At 39.0% G+C, this 20,380-nt stretch overlaps 1 protein-coding gene across 3 annotated transcripts in view; it reads right to left on the bottom strand.

Annotated features, from left to right (window-relative positions):
- Nucleotides 1-20,380, bottom strand: part of LOC132121471 (major facilitator superfamily domain-containing protein 8) — a 50,058-nt gene that overhangs the window by 3,156 nt on the left and 26,522 nt on the right. For 2 of the 3 annotated variants that reach the window (XM_059530879.1, XM_059530878.1), the window contains exons 3-10: nucleotides 5,722-5,795; nucleotides 5,139-5,182; nucleotides 3,446-3,686; nucleotides 2,825-2,938; nucleotides 2,517-2,661; nucleotides 2,290-2,348; nucleotides 2,042-2,150; nucleotides 1,822-1,956 (exon numbers count right to left, since the gene is read on the bottom strand). In XM_059530879.1, the coding sequence (XP_059386862.1) occupies nucleotides 1,822-1,956; nucleotides 2,042-2,150; nucleotides 2,290-2,348; nucleotides 2,517-2,661; nucleotides 2,825-2,938; nucleotides 3,446-3,686; nucleotides 5,139-5,182; nucleotides 5,722-5,795 (921 nt within the window). Of the gene's footprint in view, nucleotides 1-1,821; nucleotides 1,957-2,041; nucleotides 2,151-2,289; nucleotides 2,349-2,516; nucleotides 2,662-2,824; nucleotides 2,939-3,445; nucleotides 3,687-5,138; nucleotides 5,183-5,721; nucleotides 5,796-6,150; nucleotides 6,501-20,380 lie in introns of those variants that run through there. The other variant, XM_059530877.1, reaches the window with a different exon arrangement.

Here is a 20,380-nt window from a genome sequence, read left to right as displayed (position 1 = left end):
TCCAGGTGGAGATCACCTCTCGCCGTCCCAACTCACTGATTTAACGAAATTACAGGCAGAGTTTGCCGACGTCTTCTCGCCCCTACCGGGCCGTACTAACCTGATTCAGCACCATATCGAGACCGAGCCGGGCGTGGTAGTTCGCAGCCGGCCGTATCGCTTACCTGAGCACAAGAAAAAAGTAGTTCAGGCTGAATTAGGCGCTATGCTTGACATGGGGGTAATAGAAGAATCCAATAGTAACTGGGCGAGCCCGATAGTTTTAGTTCCGAAAACGGACGGCTCAGTCCGGTTCTGTGTGGCTAGGCTCGGCTCGTTTTTAGTCGACATTGGACTTAACAAAGGGTTATTGGCAGATCCCCTTGTCTCCATTATGCAAAGTAAAGACTAACCGTTTGGATTACACCAGTTTGTTACCCTTCCATTTGGGTTGTTCGGGGCACCAGCTACCTTTCAGCGCCTCATGGATAAGATTCTGTGGCCCCATGCTGCATATGCGGCTGCCTACCTGGATGATATCATTATATTTAGTAATGATTGGCAGCGGCATATGCAGCATCTGAGGGCTGTCCTGAGGGTGCTGAGGGGAGCGGGGCTCACGGCCAACCCAAAGAAGTGTGCGATTGGGCGTGTGGAAGTAAGGTATCTGGGCTTCCACTTGGGGCATGGACAGGTGCGTCCCCAAATTGATAAGACAGCCGCTATTGCGACCTGCCCACATCTCAAGACCAAAAAGGAGGTAAGGCAGTTCTTGGGGCTGGCGGGATATTATAGACGGTTTATTCCTAATTATTCGGACCTCACCAGCCCTTTGACTGACCTTACTAAAAAGGAGGTGCCAGATACGGTCCAGTGGACGGAGCCATGTCAGCAGGCCTTTACCCAGGTCAAGGCTGCTCTGTGTGGCGGGCTGTTATTACACTCTCCTGATCTTTCTCTCCCTTTTCTGTTGCAGACAGATGCGTCGGACAGGGGGCTGGGGGCAGTCCTGTCCCAGGAGATAGAGGGGGAGGAACGGCCGGTGCTGTACATTAGCCGGAAGCTCTCGAAGAGAGAGGCTAAGTACAGCACCATAGAGAAAGAATGCCTTGCCATCAGATGGGCCCTCCTCACCCTCCGCTATTATCCGCTATTGGCTCCCCGGCCTGAGACGGGCGGTGGGGGTATGTGGCAGGGGGGTGTGGTTTAGCGAAGTCTGCAGCGGGAGAGAGAATCAGGAGACGAGCGGTAAGTGAGTGGTTTGGGCAAAAACTATCAACACCTGTTTCTTGTTTCAGTAACTGGCGCGGAGAGAGTATAAAACGCCAGGAGAGACAGAAGCAGTCGAGAGAGAGAGACGGACTGCTGACGTGAACCGGAAACGGAAACCGGAACGAGTAAACCGGAAGTGTTGTGCGAACGTGTCTGTGTTGATGTCAGAGTAAAAGCCACCATTTGGTGTTTGTGAAGTTTAAGTTATTTTGGAGTTAATAAATACGTCAGCAGTCCAGCCGACCCCTTTGTCCTCTTCCTTTCCTCCCACGAACTTACTACAGTGTGGTTCTGGAGTTATGAAAATCTGCATTTTTCACCACTTGCATTGACATCAATTCAAGATGGCAGCTATACAAACATTTGTTGAACTCAGCAACATTAAAATTTTTAAATCTAGACACCATTAGGGTCCCAAAAAATCGGGTTACAAAAAACTGCCAAGTAGGTACAAGACACCCTATTTTTCCTGCTAGACTAATATTAATGTTGGGGGAAAAAATCCAATTACCAAAATCAAAATGGCATAAACTAAGCTATTCCAAATGACAAATCGTAAACTTTTTTTACCGTGCTGAGACCACTTTTACCACCAGGAAGACCAGGATGGACTCAAAGCCAATGGCAGCCAATATGATACCGTTGTAAAAAACGGCTTCTTTTCTCGTCCACGCAAACATGTCCATTGATAGAGGAGTAGATATACTGCAGGCGACAAAAAATACACATCAATTTGATATGATTAGATAAGCTTTTAAAAATTTGTCTAGATGAAAATATCACCACTTACGTTTCAAACACAGCAAAAATGAAGAGAATAACAAAGAAAAGGACATTAGATGTGAACACTGCAATCTGGTCAATATCACCTTCTACCTCAGGAGCCACATCCACTCTCTCTAAAGGCAGAAAGACAAAGCACTGTGTAAAATCATTGGAATTATTATGTGAATTATTATAAAACAGACTGTACAGAGACACCATTGTAATGCAACAGTACACTACTTAAGTATTTAAACAGTAAAATAAATATTTTACCTTCTGGGGTGTAGTTAATTGCACGGATAAGCTTTCCATGGTCATCCACAAAGTGCTCCCTAAATAAATGAAACCATTTGTATTCTATGTATTGCTTAATTCGAGAACAGTCAAATAATGTAACCTTTCGGTCAGACCTGAAATAAAACTAAAATGTATATGTATTTCTATGCTTTCATATAACTATTGTTGAGTAATGCTGCAAAATACTGAGGTTAAAACATTACCTCAAGACTAATATCACCAGCAGAATGTTAATGACCCCGAAGCAGGCTGCCAACAGAGCTGGAGCGGTGTACATATTAACCTGAAGCTGGATGACATTTACACTGACGCCAGTTTCTCCAATGAATGACAAAATGGCCTGCAGAGCTGAGAAATTAATACAGTCAACATCTTTTAATGTTAATGATCCCTATTAAATCATTTAAGAAATCACTATCGTACAAAGTTGGGAACAATTACTGTTCTTACAGACCAATTTCACTTCAAATGCATTCTGCAACTAACATGATTTTATTGGCTACACACAAACCTGGGCCAAGTATAAAGCCGAGAGCTTGACAGGCGCTCAGATTAGCCATTGCACTGGTTCTCTCCTTCAGGGAAGTGGCACCAGCCACATAAGACCTCACAACTGCTACATTACCTACAGGACAGGGTAAAGAATCTTAACACTGCAAACAAATAAAGTACTTTAATTTGTGCTATTAAGTTTGGGGCTGTAAGATTTTTTTAAGAAGTCTCTTATGCTCACCTATGCTGCAACTACTTGATCAAAAATAGAGGAAAAATAGGCATATTATAAATTAGTATTACAATGCAAAATAACTGTTTTCTTTTTTATTATATTTTAAAATGCCATTTATTTCAAAGCTGAATTTTCAGCAGCCATTACTTCAGTCTACAATATTGCATGATCCTTTAGAAATAATTTTAATATGCAGATCTATTTTTGTGGAAACTGTGAAACTTCTGGATTCTTTAATGAATATAAAGGTCAAAAAATATATATTTTTTTACATTACAAAACGTTACAATCTTTACTGCCACTTTTGATCAATTTAATGCATCCTAACTAAATAAATTGATTAATTTCTTTCTCTAAAGAAATCTTACTGACCTCTATTTTTAAGAAATGTGTATATAAGTTTACCTGCTCCAATGCCCACAAATGTACGAGCCAAAAGCATGTGAATTTTGTTGTATGAGGGAGGTAGGTAGACATAGGCATAGTAAATGTTAGCTGAGACATTGATGAATATAGAGCAGACTAGAGGCTCTCGCCGAGGCCTGTGATTGGACCACAATCCAAAGAGGGGTGAGGCCACCATCTGACCCAAACTATATGCAGCAACCACCCATCCCAAGAAACTGGCATCTGCACTTTCATCAATCTAAAAAAGACAAATAGAGCATGACTGATGGATTTACAAGACAATTGAAAAATGAAAAAATATTTAGGCATTCTGATTCAAGTGACCCGATCAGAATAAATCAACAACACATATTCATGTTTTCCACTACAGTTGGCTGCTTTTAATGCCTTTTATCAACCGAGCAAGTGGGAAAAAACTTGTGCTCAGCTCAACAGAGGACTTTACAGTGTGTGCATAATTATTATGCAAATTATATTCTTGTCATTTTTTGTTTCTCTAAGCACATTTTACCAATTCCAAACCACATAAATCATAACTACTATTTATTTTGTCTTTAATCATTTATAAATGATATATAATTGTCTATAAAGGTTGGAAGTGAAAGACACCTTTTATTTGGGTATACATAATTATTAATTATATTTATTATACATAATTATTTGTTTTCTTTTAAAGATAAAATGAGCCAAAAAAGAAATTTAACTCAGACTGAAAAATCTAAAATTATTAAATGGCCACAATAAGGATGCAATACTAATGCAATACTAGAAATCAGTATTGAAACTAGAAACCTAAGTCCCTGAGTACCTGACAACTTGTGCTTCTGGAGACTCCCATTCTGGAAAATGGTGGATCTGGAGACTAAAGGGTTCCTGATGGTTTCACACCTAATTATTCACCTTAAATTTGAATTATTTTGCAGTTAATGTGTCTTTTCTTCTCCAGCAGTTTTTTTCTGACCCAATGAGCATTTCACTCTCCAATGGTCATGCCTTAACTTTGCAGTTTCTAGCATTGCATTCTACACAGAGCCATTAAATAATCTTTGACTTTTCAGTCTTGAGTTAAATCTCTTTTATGACTCATTTATCTATAAAAGAAAACCTGCTTAATAATTATCCACACCTGAATAGATGGCGTTTTTCACTTCAACCCTTCATAAACAATTATATATAATTTATAAATGATTATAGACAAATTTAATTGTAGTTATTAAGACTGATGTGGTTTGAAATTGTTAAAATGAGCTTGAAAATAAAATATGATCAGAATATCAACTTTTGTATTTTAGACAACATTTAAGGTTCTCAGGGGAAAATCACTAAATTAAAAAATTCAACAGGTTTCAGTTGATGCGTTTAAGAACCCAGGGCGCGCTTTCTTAGAAAGGAAATGCACATATATCTACTTCCTTGTTTCACTTCCAGTTTCTAAGTCAAGTTTAACTTCGGATATCACTTTGCACAGAATTTATAGAATTGCCATACTTATGAACGTTCACTTCACTCAAATCTCAAATGCATAGAATACACTTTGCTCCTGTTAATCAGTATAACACTAAAACAATATAACATACTTATAGAAACACAAGGTAATGGGTTTGATTCCCAAGCAAAGCATCAACTGTATAGCAAAAAATGTATAGCCTGAGTACAATGTAATATAGAGTGTAAATGCAAATGCACTTACATTCTTCAGATATGGCCATATGGAGGTGATGACAATCGTAAAACCTAAGAAAAAACATTGCAATCACTAATACATATTACACGCATTTACTCTGTACTATACAAACAATGCAACTAACATTGATTTATCAACTGCTAACTAGGAATATATAATTGTAAAAGCAACCGATGTACAGATTCCATCTTGCTATACCTTTACTATTTTTTTATGAGGTTCAAAGGCATAGAATGTTGAATTGCACTGCACACAGTGTACAATTAATAGCCTGTCCTGACACTTGACAAACATCTTGCAGGTTACAGCAGGCTTTTTAGCTCTACAATGAATGGATGCATTTACGTTAAATGAACCGGACAGCACAACACATCTGCACAGCAATGTTTACTGTAGAGCTGCACAATTAATCAAATTTCTAATCGTGATGACAATTATGGATGTCGCAATAATGTAATCATTCTAAGACTTACATTATTCTGCATGCTTAAGATTTCTGTCATAATCGTGCAGCCCTAGTTCCCTGTCTGATCAGTAAGATAGTCAATTCAGTAATATGGCTAGGAGATAGTGAGAACATGTTTCTTACCAACACTGCTAAGGAACATTGTGAAATACATGACCCTGATGGACCTCCAGCGGCTTCTGTCTGCATTCTCATTTCTTAAAGAAGAAAAAAGCAACTTATTAACATTCATGGATATACAAATTACAATCATAGCTCTTGATTGTTTACACTTAAGCGTATTTAATTACAATGATTCCATGCATCATGCATGTTATGTGTGTATTATGACAGGAGCTCATGAAAGATGAAACATTCATATCATTCTCAGTAAGCCTGAACGTTCACACATGTTCTGCATTAGTGACAGAAAAACTCTTGTGAAATAACACACAGGCAACAATATTAAGTGCTCGACCCAAAAACTTTCACAGTTCAGACATAATTTCAGAACAGAAAACAAGATCAGCCCTGCCAGACTGCGTTATTACAGATGTAATTATCAAAACATACCTTGAAATATCGCCTCTAAGAAGCGGAGTGTTTTCATCAGACTCCACAAGTGACATTATTGGTGATTAAGCAGCTTGCGAAAATGAAATGACGGCACGACTAGAGTTCACTGAATGTCAGCTCTTTATATTAACATGCTCTTTATAATCAAGTTAACTTGACTGAAAACTGTTTGGATTTGCACAACACATAACTCGAAAACGCATACAGGCATCTGTATAATATTATGCCCATTTTAGTTGTTTTAAACACAGTAGTGTTAAGAGTAATTCGGCGTTATTTCACGCGCAGTCTAAAGTCCATCGATGTTGTTGATTCAGCGCAAACTTGAATCATCTGAACGTTGTCACACGTGAATAGTGAGAAACAGAAACAATCAGGCTTCAAAATAAAAGCCCCCTTCCTATTAAAATTCATTTTATTTTTAGATTATGGTATTTATTCGTATTAAAATTTTCGTGCATTTAATGCAAATAAATGTTTAAATTTGAAACATTAATGCAACGTTTTAATTTATGAAAAACTTTATATAATACTTTCAGTGTATGTCTTTTTTCTTTTTTTTGCAACATTATTGCAACTAAATAACTAAATGTGTGTGTGTGTCTATATAGCATGGGCGATTCTAAGATTTTCATGAGGGTATAATAATAAAATAAATAAATAAATTTTGTTTGACTAATAGGGTAAGGATGTATACTAAACTGAATTGAACTTATTGCAGTATTCCACTGTATTGCATAGATGGGAATAACATTTGAGTAATGAATAAGCCAAATTCAAGTCTTCCTGATCTCTCTTTCAAACACACACACACACACACACACACACACACACACACACACACACACACACACACACACACACACAAAACTGTTTACTGTAGAAACACTAAATTTTACTGTTTGCATTTCTAGTACAAACCTCATTCTTTAGCACATCAACAAACCTTCTTGTTTTCTTTCTAATTCTTTCGAAGCAAATGGGCTTCAGGGTTGGGCCAAGGACAAAATAATATACAAATGGAGTCTGACTTTTTCCCAAAGGAACTCACTAGCCTAAAAAAAAATAAAAGACTAAACAAAAAAACACAGGGACGGGCTCCCTGACTAACCAAAAACAGAAGAAAAAGAATAGTTCACAAAAAAAGTGGCACCCAAATCTTACAGCTTGCGTGCTGAAGTGAAGTGATATTTACAGTACTTACAATAGCTAGACGAAACACTCAGCCTTATTAAAAGAAAAAAAAAAACTGTCTGCACAAAATATTTCCAAAAGAAAAAAAAATGGGTGGGTGAGGAGAATAAGAAAATAAATAATGCAATATTTACAAAAAGGCACTATACAGAGATTTTAAAAAAGTGAAAGTTACGTGACTTACAGCCAAGTATGGTGACCCATACTCGGAATTCATGCTCTGCATTTAACCCATCCAAAGTGCACACACACAGCAGTGAACACACACACACAATGAACACACACCCAGAGCAGTTGGGGGTGCGATGCCTTGCTCAAGGGCACCTCAGTCGTGGTATTGCCGACTCAAACCCACAACCTTAGGGTTACGAGTCAAACGCGCTAATCACTAGCCCACGACATCCCCCCAAAAAGTAAAAAATTTTGTCAACATCACCAACAACAACACATCCAGATCACATCCATATCAGCATCTCTGCCTTTTTAAAAGACACTGTTCAAGCTTGGCACGTTCAGTTAGGGCGGGACAACCAAAGAGAGAGAGAAAGAGCTGTAACACAAAGAACTGCACAGACGCAGATATTATAACAATCTATCGATAAACACACGTCTTGTATGGGGTGTGATTTATGCACTTTTTGCTGCTTGCCAAGCAACCTGAGAGGAGAACTAATGTGTATACGCTTGCCATCCGTCTGGCCAAAATCCCATAGTATTCAGCAGTGGTGGTCAGTAACGGAGTAGCTTACTTCGTTATTGTACTTAAATTTGTCAAGTATCTGTACTTTACTGGAGTAGTTTTATTTTGAGTACATTTTACTTCACTAAATTCCAAAGCATAAGATCGTACTTTTTACTTCACTACATTTCATAAAACATATCGTTACTCCTTATAATAAATCACATGCTCTGACATACAGAAGCGGTTTCTGATTCATGAACGAACTGAGTCTTTTCAATGAAACTTTTAAATTGTTTAAATCAAATTCATGTTTATTTTTAAATCATTTACGAATTAGAATGATCTGATTGCAGCTGTTCTAGAGTCGAAAACTCACTGATTCAAATGTGAAAATTTAGTGTGAGTATCAAGTGAACTGAATTTACAGCATGTCTGATGCTGTTAAAAGGAAGTTATTAATGTCGAATTTTGGATTAATTATTGTATTTAAGCCAAAACTTTCAGTTGTTTGGGAACTAAATCTGCTGTAAAGAGTGATCTATTTAAGCCCACTGAAATTCTTGAATGCAGACGATGCAGACACATTGATCAGTGTCTGTTTTAGGTATAAAAAAAAAAAAAACAGAAAAAAAATCATTAAAATAACACAGATTAAATAAAATAACTCATGAACGTTTCAATTCCCCACTCCTGTAATGTTAACAGTTATATTAAAATGCTACACATGCCCAATGTGACATCTTTTTTATGTTGTTTATCAACAGTAGCCTATACATTTTTATATTGTTTGGATTAACTAGCCGAATAGACAGATATGAATGTTTATTCATAACCATACTGGAAATAAGTTAATATTGTTAGCCGATGCTTACAGTCTAGCTAATAAGCTTGCTGGTGCTAAGTTGAGGTAATTTTTAAAAATAAAGTCCAAATATTTGTATTCAACCAACTAGACAGATAACATCTGGGGGGGAAAAGGATGTGATGTTCAGAAATATGTATCAAAGTGGGAAGTGATGCCCTCTGGGGGCATTTTGCATGGGGAGTTTTACACCACAGACAAGTTTTGGAGAAGGAAAGAATCATTATGAAAATATAATTATATTTTCCTTAAAATGTTCTTCCTAGCTTCAGGCCTTATTCTAATGTCATATATAACTGTGATGATGTTCTGCAAAACAAACTTTAAAACACTTTTTTTTTACTGGTGAAAATAAGATGGTCAACTCTGTTTTCTCTCAGGTACATTGCAGTGTAAGCTTCACAGTGAACATTACTCTTGTCAGTGTAGTCCATATCAACAACAGAAATATATTCTCCATATAGTGGTTATTTTAGAAAAAATCCCAGGTATTTTGAGCAGTAGGATTATAAAAAAATATATGTGTATAAAATATAACATTTAATTAAGGAGCCTTTCTGTACTTTTTTACTTAAGTACATAAAAATAGAGTACTTTTGTACTTTCACTCAAATAAAATTGAAAAAGGAGTACTTTTACTGGAGTAATATTTTATTATACATATCTGTACTTTTACTCAAGTACTTGATTTGTGTACTCCGTCCACAACTGGTATTTAGACGTCAGGTGTAAGATATGAGACATTAGATGTTACAGTCATGTGTCGGAGCTGCGCTCAAACTGCGTGACAGCGACATAGCAAAGAAAGGTTTTATTTTTTTACATTGTGACTGGAAAACATACTTGTGGATAAGCATCTATATAATGTATGTGTGGATAAACGTCTGGATAACATATTTATGGATAAACACACGTACGTTAGGAAGGAAGGAAGGCTTTAAGGTGGTAATGATCATGATAACAGTACCTGAAGTACACATCTGTCTCTCCAGTGGCGTAGTGTCTGGGTGTGCAGGATATGCAGGTGCATATGGGCCCCGGCAGTTTGGGGGCCCGCCGAGCTGGGGGGAACTTTTAATTGAAACAAGGAATAGAGCACTCCATGGGCCTGGACATTGTCCAACAGCTTATGAGAATTCTTGGCCCGAGTCCGACTGGATACCGTGACGTTTTTCTTTCGCTTTTCCCAATTACACAGCTATTAAAATAGTTCATAGTTGTTTTTTAAGGTCAAAGTGGTCTTATTTATTTTTGTTTCTTTATTAAGTTAATTTAGAAATATGTTTAAAACATTTTACGTTTGGTAAATTCAAGTAAAAAAAAAAAAGTAAGGACCAAGCAGCAGTGGCAGACAGTGAGTTGAGCATTATGTTTGACCAATTTAGCCTTCTCAAACCAACATGACTTGCCTAAAATAAACAGACATAAAACACTTCAAGCATTTCAAACTTTTAAATGAGCACTGTTAGGCACATATTCAATTATTTGTGCGGTGCTGGTGCGATCACTTGCATTTAAAAATATGCCATCGTTTTTGCTCATAAAGGTAAAAGTATACATCATTCGGAACTGCAAAGGGTCTACTTGTATTTGTGTGCACTCACAATATCAACAAAACATTGCGTTTTTATAAAGAAAGGAAAACAAACAGGATGCGTCTTCTGTCCTTTAGGTCTTGAGCAGGAACGCTTCACCGACACAATAAATATATCCATAGGATGCTTTCAATCAGAATCAGAATGTTTTATTGTCATTATGCTCACACATAATGAAATTTTGTGTGAGACTCTCGGCTTAAAACAGTTATCATACAAAAAATGACACAGCAATTATATAAACACAAGCAATATATAAATATAAAATAGAAATAAATACCTCAAGTAAACACCGGACACCACAATACATTCAATAGCAGCAGAGTAAATATATATACTAGAGTATTAAAATCAAGTAGATTAAAAACATAGTGCAGCAATGCAAAACAATCAGAGTTTTTGTATTAAAGTAAGTATTTTGCATCAGTAGGAGTAGGGTGCATGTGAGCGAGTAAGTGTGTGGCTATATAGGGAGGTTGCATGTGTGTTTGACTGCGAGGGAATGGAGGGGGGTGATAGCTTTCACAGCTCTGGGGAAAAAGCTGTTTTTGAGTCTGGTTGTGGTGGTCTTGATGTTTCTGTACCGCCTTCCTGAAGGAAGCGGTACAAACAGTCCATTTCCCGGGTGGATGGGGTCGGCCACGATGCGGCTGGCCTTCTTCCTGATTCGGACAGCATATATCGTGTCCAGGTCTTGGAGATGGCAGCCCACAATCCTCTGAGCAGTTCTCACCACCCGTGCCAAGTCCTTCCTTTCCTTTGCAGTGCAGCTGCCATACCACACCGTTGCATTTAAGCAAAGTATGCTTTCTATTGTAGCACTGTAGAAGTTCTTGAGCAGCTGAGAGGAGAGTCCAGTACGTTTTAACTTCCTGAGGAAGAAAAGACGTTGTTGCGCCTTCTTCACCAGGTGTGATGTGTTGACAGACCAGGACAGGTCAGATGAAATATGGACGCCCAGGAACTTAATACTATCCACACGCTCCACTTCATCCCCCCGTATGCAAAGAGGAGCATGCTTCGTCTTCCTGGACCTCCTGAAGTCCACTATGACCTCCTTGGTCTTGTTGGTGTTCAAAATAAGATTATTTGTTGAACACCAATGTATCAGGTGCTGGATCTCCTCTCTGTATTGAGTCTCATCATTGTCAGATATGAGACCCACCACGGTGGTGTCGTCTGCAAACTTCACGAGCGTGTTTGTGGAATGAATAGCAGAACAGTCATGAGTAAAGAGGCTGAAGAGGACCGGGCTGAGCACACAGCCCTGCGGTGTTCCAGTGTTCAGGATCAGGGTGGAAGATGTATAGTTCCCTATCCTCACCAACTGTGGACGATTTGTGAGAAAGTCCCTGATCCAGGAACACAGTGAAACTGATAGTCCCAGGTTGTGGAGCTTCAGCACCAGCTTATCCGGGAGAACAGTGTTAAAAGCTGAGCTGAAGTCCACGAATAGCATCCTAACATAAGTGTTGGGGTGCTGCAGGTGTGTCATGGCTATATGGAGTGCTAGCGAGACAGCATCCTCCGTAGAGCGGTTCTTCCTGTAAGCGAACTGAAGGCTGTCAAGTCCAACAGGGATAGCATCTCTGATGTAATTAAGGAGGATCCTCTCAAAACACTTCATAATTACCGGGGTTAGGGCAACTGGATGATAATCATTGAGGCATGTGGCGACTGATTTTTTGGGTACAGGCACAATGATAGAGGTTTTGAGGCAAACAGGGACCATAGAAAGCTGCAGGGACAGGTTGAAAATGTCCAGGAAAACTCCTGCCAGCTGGTCAGCACATGATTTCAGAGCCCAACCCGACACCTTATCGGGTCCTGCAGCCTTGTTGATATTGATGTTCTTTAGGGTAGAACACACTTGGTGCCGCTGCAGGACTAGGGGCTGGTGCTGCTCCTCTAGTTGGGGGAGGTGTACAGTCTCTCTGCTGCTCACTGAGTCAAAGCGTGCAAAGAAGCTGTTCAGGGTATCTGGCAGAGTGGGGTCATGGCTGACCTGCCGGTCACTGTGCTTATAGTCCGTAATGGTCCTTATACCTCTCCACATATTACGTGGATTGTTGTTGTTGAAATGCTCCTCAATGCGCTGTTTATATCTGAGTTTTGCTAATTGGATACCCTTTTTCAGTTCTTTCCGGGCCCTACTGTAAGCCAGCCTGTCTCCTGACCCGTAAGCTGCGCCTGGGCTTTAAGCAGGTGCCACACTGTGCCGTCCATCCATGGCTTCTGGTTGGGAAAAACCATAATGGTCTTTGTGGGCAGGACAACATCAGTGCAGTAATGAACATAGGACAGAACAGCAGAAGTATATTCCTCAAGATTAGCGCCCTGTTTGAACACATCCCAGTCTGTATGCTCGAAACAGTCTTGTAGTGCTGAGGAGGCCTCCTCAGTCCAGATCTGCACAGTTCTAGTAGTGGGTTTAGTCCTGCAGATCAGAGGTTTATAAGCCGGGATCAGCTTCACTGTGATGTGATCTGACATGCCCAGGTGTGGAGCTGCATGAGCTTTGTATGCTCCCGGAATGTTACAATAAACCTGATCCAGTGTATTATTTTCTCTGGTTGGAAAGTCAACGAATCTGTAAAATTTGGGAAGCACTGATTTCAGTTCTACATGGTTAAAGTCCCCAGCTACAATCACAGCTGCCTCTGGATTAGCGTTCATCTGCGTGCTAATCAGACAGTACAGCTCCTCCAGTGCTAATTTAGCATTAGCCCTCGGTGGTAAATAAACTGCTATGATTATAACAGAGCCAAGTTCTCTGACCAGTTTGAACGGTCTGCACTTCACTGCCATATATTCCAGATCAGGGGAGCAGAATGTTCCAATAAGACTAGTAGCAGTACACCACAAGTTATTAATGTAAAGCACCAAACCTCCGCCTTTGTTTTTGCCCGAAGCTGCGGTCCTGTCGGCTCGGAACAGAGAACGCCCCGCTAGCTCTACCGCAGCATCGGGTATGTTGTTATCCAGCCAGGTCTCGGTGACGATCGCCACACAGCTGTCCATCCTCCCCGAAGCGAACCTCAAGCGGATCTCGTCCAACTTGTTGGTGAGAGACCTGGCATTCGCGAGGAGAAGGCTGGGCAACGCCGGTCTGTGTGGATTAGCATATAGCCTAGCACGCAGACCGCTCCGCTTACCCCGCTTTTGTTTACGGTGTCTTCTGCGTCTCCTGAGCCACAGAGGGGGGGTAGTGAAAGCCCCGATGAGCCGCTGCAGCTCCGGTGGTATAGAATCCAGCTTTGGGGGTGCATAAAGTCCCGATTTTTTCCCCAACTCCAACATTTCAGCCCGCCCATATTGTATTTTTTTTTGCAAGTCCTTGAATAAGCAACGAAAACACATACAAAACCATACAAAAAAATAAAAAAAGCCGAGAGCTCCGAGCCGCTGCGTGCACACGCGCCGCCATGTTGCATCCTACAATGACTATTTTAAAACTAATTAATTCAAATCAAAAACAAAAACTCTTTATGTAATCCGTTAAGATGCATTTCTCTTTAAAGGCACTTCCAATGAGGAGATGGCGAGTCAGGTTCGTCAAATTCATTTTTGCAACATTGACTCAGAAAACATTAGTTTATTAACAAATTATTCAAATATCCCCTCACTATTTTTGTTTGCTTTTGGGCTGCTGTACCAGAGTTGTTTTTGCATTCAGTAGCCTATACGGCACATTAACATCTATATTATTAATATTTTAAGAATAAAGTCAAAATTACGATAATAAAATCATGTTATACTGATTGAAGATAATGTGAAAATTTCACCTATAGGCCTACTCCAAAAAAAAAAAAAGTCTGTGGCATCCATCATTCTTTTGACTTTTTTTTTTTTTTTTTTACTCTGATTGATTGAATCATGAGACATTCATTTGTATTAAATTGTTCTGAATTTTTTCAACATGCATTCAAATATTCATGTTTATTTTTCGTGCTGCAAATATTAAAGAGGAAAATATAATTGATTCATATGCAGCTAGAACTGAAGTGAATTATCTCACTACAAATTAAAGAGCGTAAAAAGACATTTATTGTTTGTATTTTATCATAAAATTCACAGAAGGCTGAAACTTTGTATTAACAAAGCACAAAGCTACAACTGCTATAAATAATGAATGGACTTGAAAACTTTAAACATCATTCCAAAGCATTAGCCAATACTGTAAATAAACCAACTTGTGAATAGTAAGCATTCATGTAACATCATTTAAGAAAAATCAACAATAGGGCCTAGGTTAAGTAAACTTAACAAATAGGGCCTAAGTTAAGTTAACCGAGTCAGAGCCTATAATAACGTCTGGGGGGGCTGTACTAATTTTTTCATATGGGACCAGGGCTGACTCACTTTGCCACTGTCTCCCTACGACTGTGATCATAAGGCTTCAGTACATGAACATGAACAACACATGAACAATAGGCTACTATATGAGTTACAACCTTATTTTAATAGACATAACATTTGAAAATGTGTCAAACCTGGTAGACCAGTTTCAAAACATTTTCAAATAGGCCTTCATGTAACATTTATTAATTATTTATCAATATATAGGCTATTGATATGAACATGTAGAGTAGCCTATAAGAATATGCTCTTGTAATAAGCAGCTGTATGGCATTAATATACAAAAAACAAAACCTGAACTCTGAAATAACAGACATCTGCTGATCATACAATTATCTACTTTTCAAAAATGAGGTCTACTGTATAGTAAATGATTTTTTTTAGAGATGTGTTGTATTACATATACCCAGTAAGTTCACATGTGTGATTAACATTAGCCTATATCATATTGTATTATTTAAACAGTAACTGTGAATATATTTGGATGCTTCATGTTAGTCGCTGAATAAGCTTACGTGATTTTCAATTGATTTTTAGGTGATATTGCTTGAAAAGTGAATTATAATGAGTGCTCAAATAAAAAAAACTAAATTATTTATGCAGTTTATTTTATTATCAAACCCTATGTGATAACTTAACCTATGGCTTAAAGCTGTGATATTAATGTTGTCCACTTGCGAGAGCCACAGGATAAAGAATATTTAATATTAGGATAAGAAATATTTAAAACTTATTTAAAAAAAAAAATCATCAATTTCCACACTTTTAAACAGAAAAAAAATGCATTTAACTATTTCATTTAGTTATGATGTACTGACAGTATAGCTTTATATAATCAGTGTACATTACTTATGCCAAAGATTTTCCGATTGTTTATATTTTCCTAAATGCTGTCTTAGTTTTTCTCGATTACTAACACAGAATTCATTAAACAATTCACCACTTCTCACAACTATATTCACATTCTTGTAATAACAAATAACAATAAATAAATATTTTTTACCAGGTTAAATGTTGACCATTAGTAACTCAAATATCTGTAAACTTGTAAACCTCTCTACCTAACTGTCGATAATGTGCATCCTCCACATTTGTAGTTTTTCTAAAACATATTTATTCATGCTTGTAGTTCTGGACCGAATCCTTCACCAAAGCGCAATGGATTGTGGGCAATTTTAGCCATTAGAGTGTGCTAAAACAATGGGCATCAGGATCTCATCACGGTATCTCTGTGCATTAAAAATGCTATCAATAAAATGCACCCGTGATCATTGTCCATAACATATGCCTGCCCATACCATAACCCCACTGCCACCATGGGTCACTCGATCCACAATGCTCACCCACAGGACACCATAAACGCTGTCTGCCATCTGCCCTGTACAGTGAAAACAGGGATTCATCCATTAAGAAAACAAAAGTGCCAGACGCCATCGAATGTGAGCATTTGCCCATTCAAGTCGGTTACAATGACAGACTGCAGTCAAGTCGAGACCGAGGATGAGGACGATGAGTATGCAGATGAGCTTCTCTGAGACGGTTTCTGATAGTTTCTGCAGAAATTCTTTGGTTATGCAAACCGATTGTTGCAGCAGCTGTCCGGCTGGCTGGTCTCAGACAATCTTGGAGTGGAAGATGCTGGATGTGTAGGTCCTGGGCTGGTGTGGTTACACATGGTCTGCGGTTGTGAGGCCGGTTGGATGTACTGCTAAATCTTTGAAATGCCATTGGTGATGGCTTATGGTAGAGAAATTAACATTCAATTCACGGCAACAGCTCTGGTGGACATTCCTGCAGTCAGCATGCACTTGCACGCTTCTACAAAACGTGTGACATCTGTGGCATTGTGCTGTGTGATAAAACTGCACATTTTAGAGTGTCCTTTTACTTTGCCAGCCTAAGCCTATTACAATTACAACTGTGAGGTGGATGGATTATCTCGGCAAAGGAGAAGTGCTCACTAACACAGATTTAGACAGATTTGTGAACAATATTTGAGAGAAACAGGCCTTTTTTGCACATAGAAAAAGACTTAGATCTTTGAGTTCAGTTCATGATAAATGAAAAAACAAAAGTGTTGCATTTATAATTTTGTTCAGTGTAGTTCCTAACCCAAAAAAATAACCTTCTTGGCAAAAGTGAAATTACTTTTCCCCACATTCACTCAGAAGCTGCACACGAGCGGTGTTTTGCATCAATTTCTGTCTCGAGTCGGCTATAATCAGTCAATCGTCTATGTATGTAAGGATTTTGAGCCCCGCTTTTCTCAGCGAGAGAGAACAATTCAGGGCTGAGGCTGATCTGAGCACTATGTCCTCCTGAAGACAAATGTTAATGTCTGAAAAATCCAACGAGCTGTGAGATATTAATCCAGAGGTCGCGAGAAGCGAATGTCAGCTGAGGAAAGAAACACATGAAGGTGCTTTATGAGGCTAAGTTCACACTTTAAGCCTCAGTGCTCAATTCCAATTTTTGCTAAGATCCATTTTTTTGTATAACTGTTCACACTGTTGTTTTAAATTTAGCCAATATCAGATTTTTCAGTGTGAACAGAACTGACCCGCATGTGCAAAAGAACAATATGAATAGGGTCGCCAGGTTATCACAACAAAATCCACCCAACTGCTTCTCAAAACTAATTCTGTGGGAAAACTGTGCACTTATAAATATTTGCACAGCATGCTGTCATACAGAAATAAACACAGAGGACATTAAGCAATTATGCGTTTATTTATAGTGTGATCTGCTGCAGAAGCCAGTGAAATTATGTGCAGGCAATATGAACAATAAAGACAAGGATGTGACAGAAGAGTCAAGAGTTTTGAAACTTTTATGATACAAGCACTTATGTTTTGCTTGTATATATACCTGTAGTTGTCACTTACATGTTGTTCTTACATGTAACTGTACTTCCACTACTACTTGCAACTGTCTTGATTACTATAAGTGGTGTATGAAGTACTTGAAAGCCACACTTGAGCAAGGCCACTGCTGGCCAAATGGGTGTCCTAAGCAGAATTGTATTGTTGTGCCCCCTCCCCAAATTATATATATATATATATATAAATAAAAAAATAAATAAAAAAAAGACCTACTATAGGGTCAAAATAGAATTTTTAGAAAATATAAAACTAAATAACCAAATTGTAATTAAATTTGTATTATTTACAAATTTCAATTGTAGCTAGACAGTTGCCTATGATTTTACTAATAAAGTTGTCTGATTGTTTTTATAGTCTCATTCAGAAATGACACAAAATAAAAATGTACTTCAATAAAACCAAGGATTAGTCTTTGTAAGGGTTGTGGTGTCCACATGTTTTTGTTGAAGAAATTATAGAGGCTAGAATTTCTATCGCAAAAAGGGGGCCAATGTTGAAAGATTAAGTGAACATTTTAATTAAATGTATGGTCAATATTAAACAACGATATGATCATCCTGTAAATTTTACCACAGCAATTATCAGGCTTTTGACACCCTTTTCATGCATTTGTAATAATAGCCTATGTAATGTACATAAATTATTTATTTTGTATTACATTATGTGTTTTAACAGTGTAATTCAATTATTATTAATTAACCAATCATCATTGACTCATTGTTTTTTTATAATGCATTTTATGGCATTTTAAATGGTTGTTGTTCGCTTAGGTCTATTTTTATTCCTCCAGAGCGCATGGGCCTGAATTTAGTTTTTTTAACTGGGGGGATTTAAAGATTCTCTCTGATTTTGAAACATCAGGGCTAATCATCTTAATGTATTTATGTCTACATATGGTAATGTATGGTGGTTTTCAAAACAACTTTACAAAATTTGTCATGCTCCCCACCAAACTGACATTAAGAACTGTATTAAAACTATATGAATGCATCCAGTTTCAGTTCAGTTTTTTTTCTTAATACAAAATACACCATTATCTGCTTCAAACTTACATTAAGAATTGTTTAAACTAATATATGTCACTTAATTCATTATTATTGAGTTGCTTTCATTTTTATGCCTTCAACTGCTATTTGTACCCCAAAATACACATGAATTAGACGATGAGGGCAATCAGATGAGGGCAATCAGACATGCACTCAACTCCAGCTTCGGTAAGGTCAACATCAGGGTTTCCCACATCTAATGCAGGTGGCTGTAACTCAAGCATTTCAGTCTCTGGGGACTCAGGTGGATGGTCTGTGCATTTGTCCATCACCCGCTCTGACCTTGTATGACAGGGGACCTGTGATGTCTACAATGACTCCCGGGATCCACTTAGAATCTCTGGTGTAGCTTCTCATGTACACCAAGTCCTTAGGTCTAAACTCTCTGACGGTGCCAGGGCATTTTTCAGCATTCAGCTCCTGTCTGCGAAGCATATCACCATTATGATCAGGATGCAGACGATCCAGGGCAGTGGCGAGTTGCCGATTCATGAGCAACTGGGCAGGACTTTTCCCAGTTGATGAATTGGGTGTGACATGCTGTGACAACAGGAAGCGAGCGAGCCTGGTCTGCCACTCGCCCTTGGTGATGCGAGACAGGGCCTCCTTGGTTGTCTGCACCATGCGTTCAGCTTGACCATTTGAGCTGGGGTGATAAGGTGCTGTAGTCACATGGCGAATGCCGTTGCGCTCGGCAAACGCTTGGAATTCTGCAGAGGTGAACGAAGCACCATTATCTGACACTATGACGTCGGGGCAAACCATGTGTTGCAAAAAGTAGTCTCAGTGTGTTGATGACAGCTGATGAAGACATGGAACTCATTAGAGAGACTTCCAGCCACTTGCTATGTGCATCGACCACTATGAGGAATATTTTGCCTTGAAAAGGGCCTGCAAAGTCAACATGCAGCCGGGACCATCTTTTTGTCGTTTACTCCCATGGGTGCACCTTTGCCTTAGGAGGTGCATGACGTGACATCTGACAGGTTCCACATGCTTTAACAGTCTCCTCAATGTCTCGGTCCATGCCCGGCCACCACACATAACTCCTTGCGAGTCCCTTCATGCGTACAATGCCCGGGTGCGCATCATGCAACATAGCCAGTATTTCTCTCCTCGCCAAGCAAGGAACAACCACACGGCTTCCCCATAGCAAACAGTTCTCATGTGCAGAGAGTTCATGGCGGCGCAAAAGGAATGGCTTGAAACGGCTATCCATCACATCAGCCGGCCACCCATGTAGCACCCAGCGCATTACTCGTGCTAAGACAGAGTCCTTGAGTGTAAGGTTAGCGATTCGCTCAGCATGCATGGGTGCTTCTGGCACCATTTCAAGTAGCAACACTTCCAATGGTGGTGGTGTAACAGCATCAGATGCCGGCAAAGGTAAACAACTCTGGGCGTCAGCATTGCCCATTTGTTTGCCTGTATTTCAGGGGGTTGGGAGGGCCACAATGAGTGATAGGTATGCTCACTAATCAAAGAACAGGCAGCTCCTGAATCCACTTCCATTGTGTGTGCTTGTTTGTTCAGTATAACAGTGGCCAGATATGGCTTCTGCCCCCTCTTTCTGCTTTAGTAGTTGTGGTGCTGTAAACAGAGTAATC

The sequence above is a fragment of the Carassius carassius genome, chromosome 39 (genome assembly GCF_963082965.1).
Source record: "Carassius carassius chromosome 39, fCarCar2.1, whole genome shotgun sequence".
NCBI lineage: Eukaryota > Metazoa > Chordata > Actinopteri > Cypriniformes > Cyprinidae > Carassius > Carassius carassius.
This window is presented reverse-complemented; position numbering and strand designations above follow the sequence as displayed.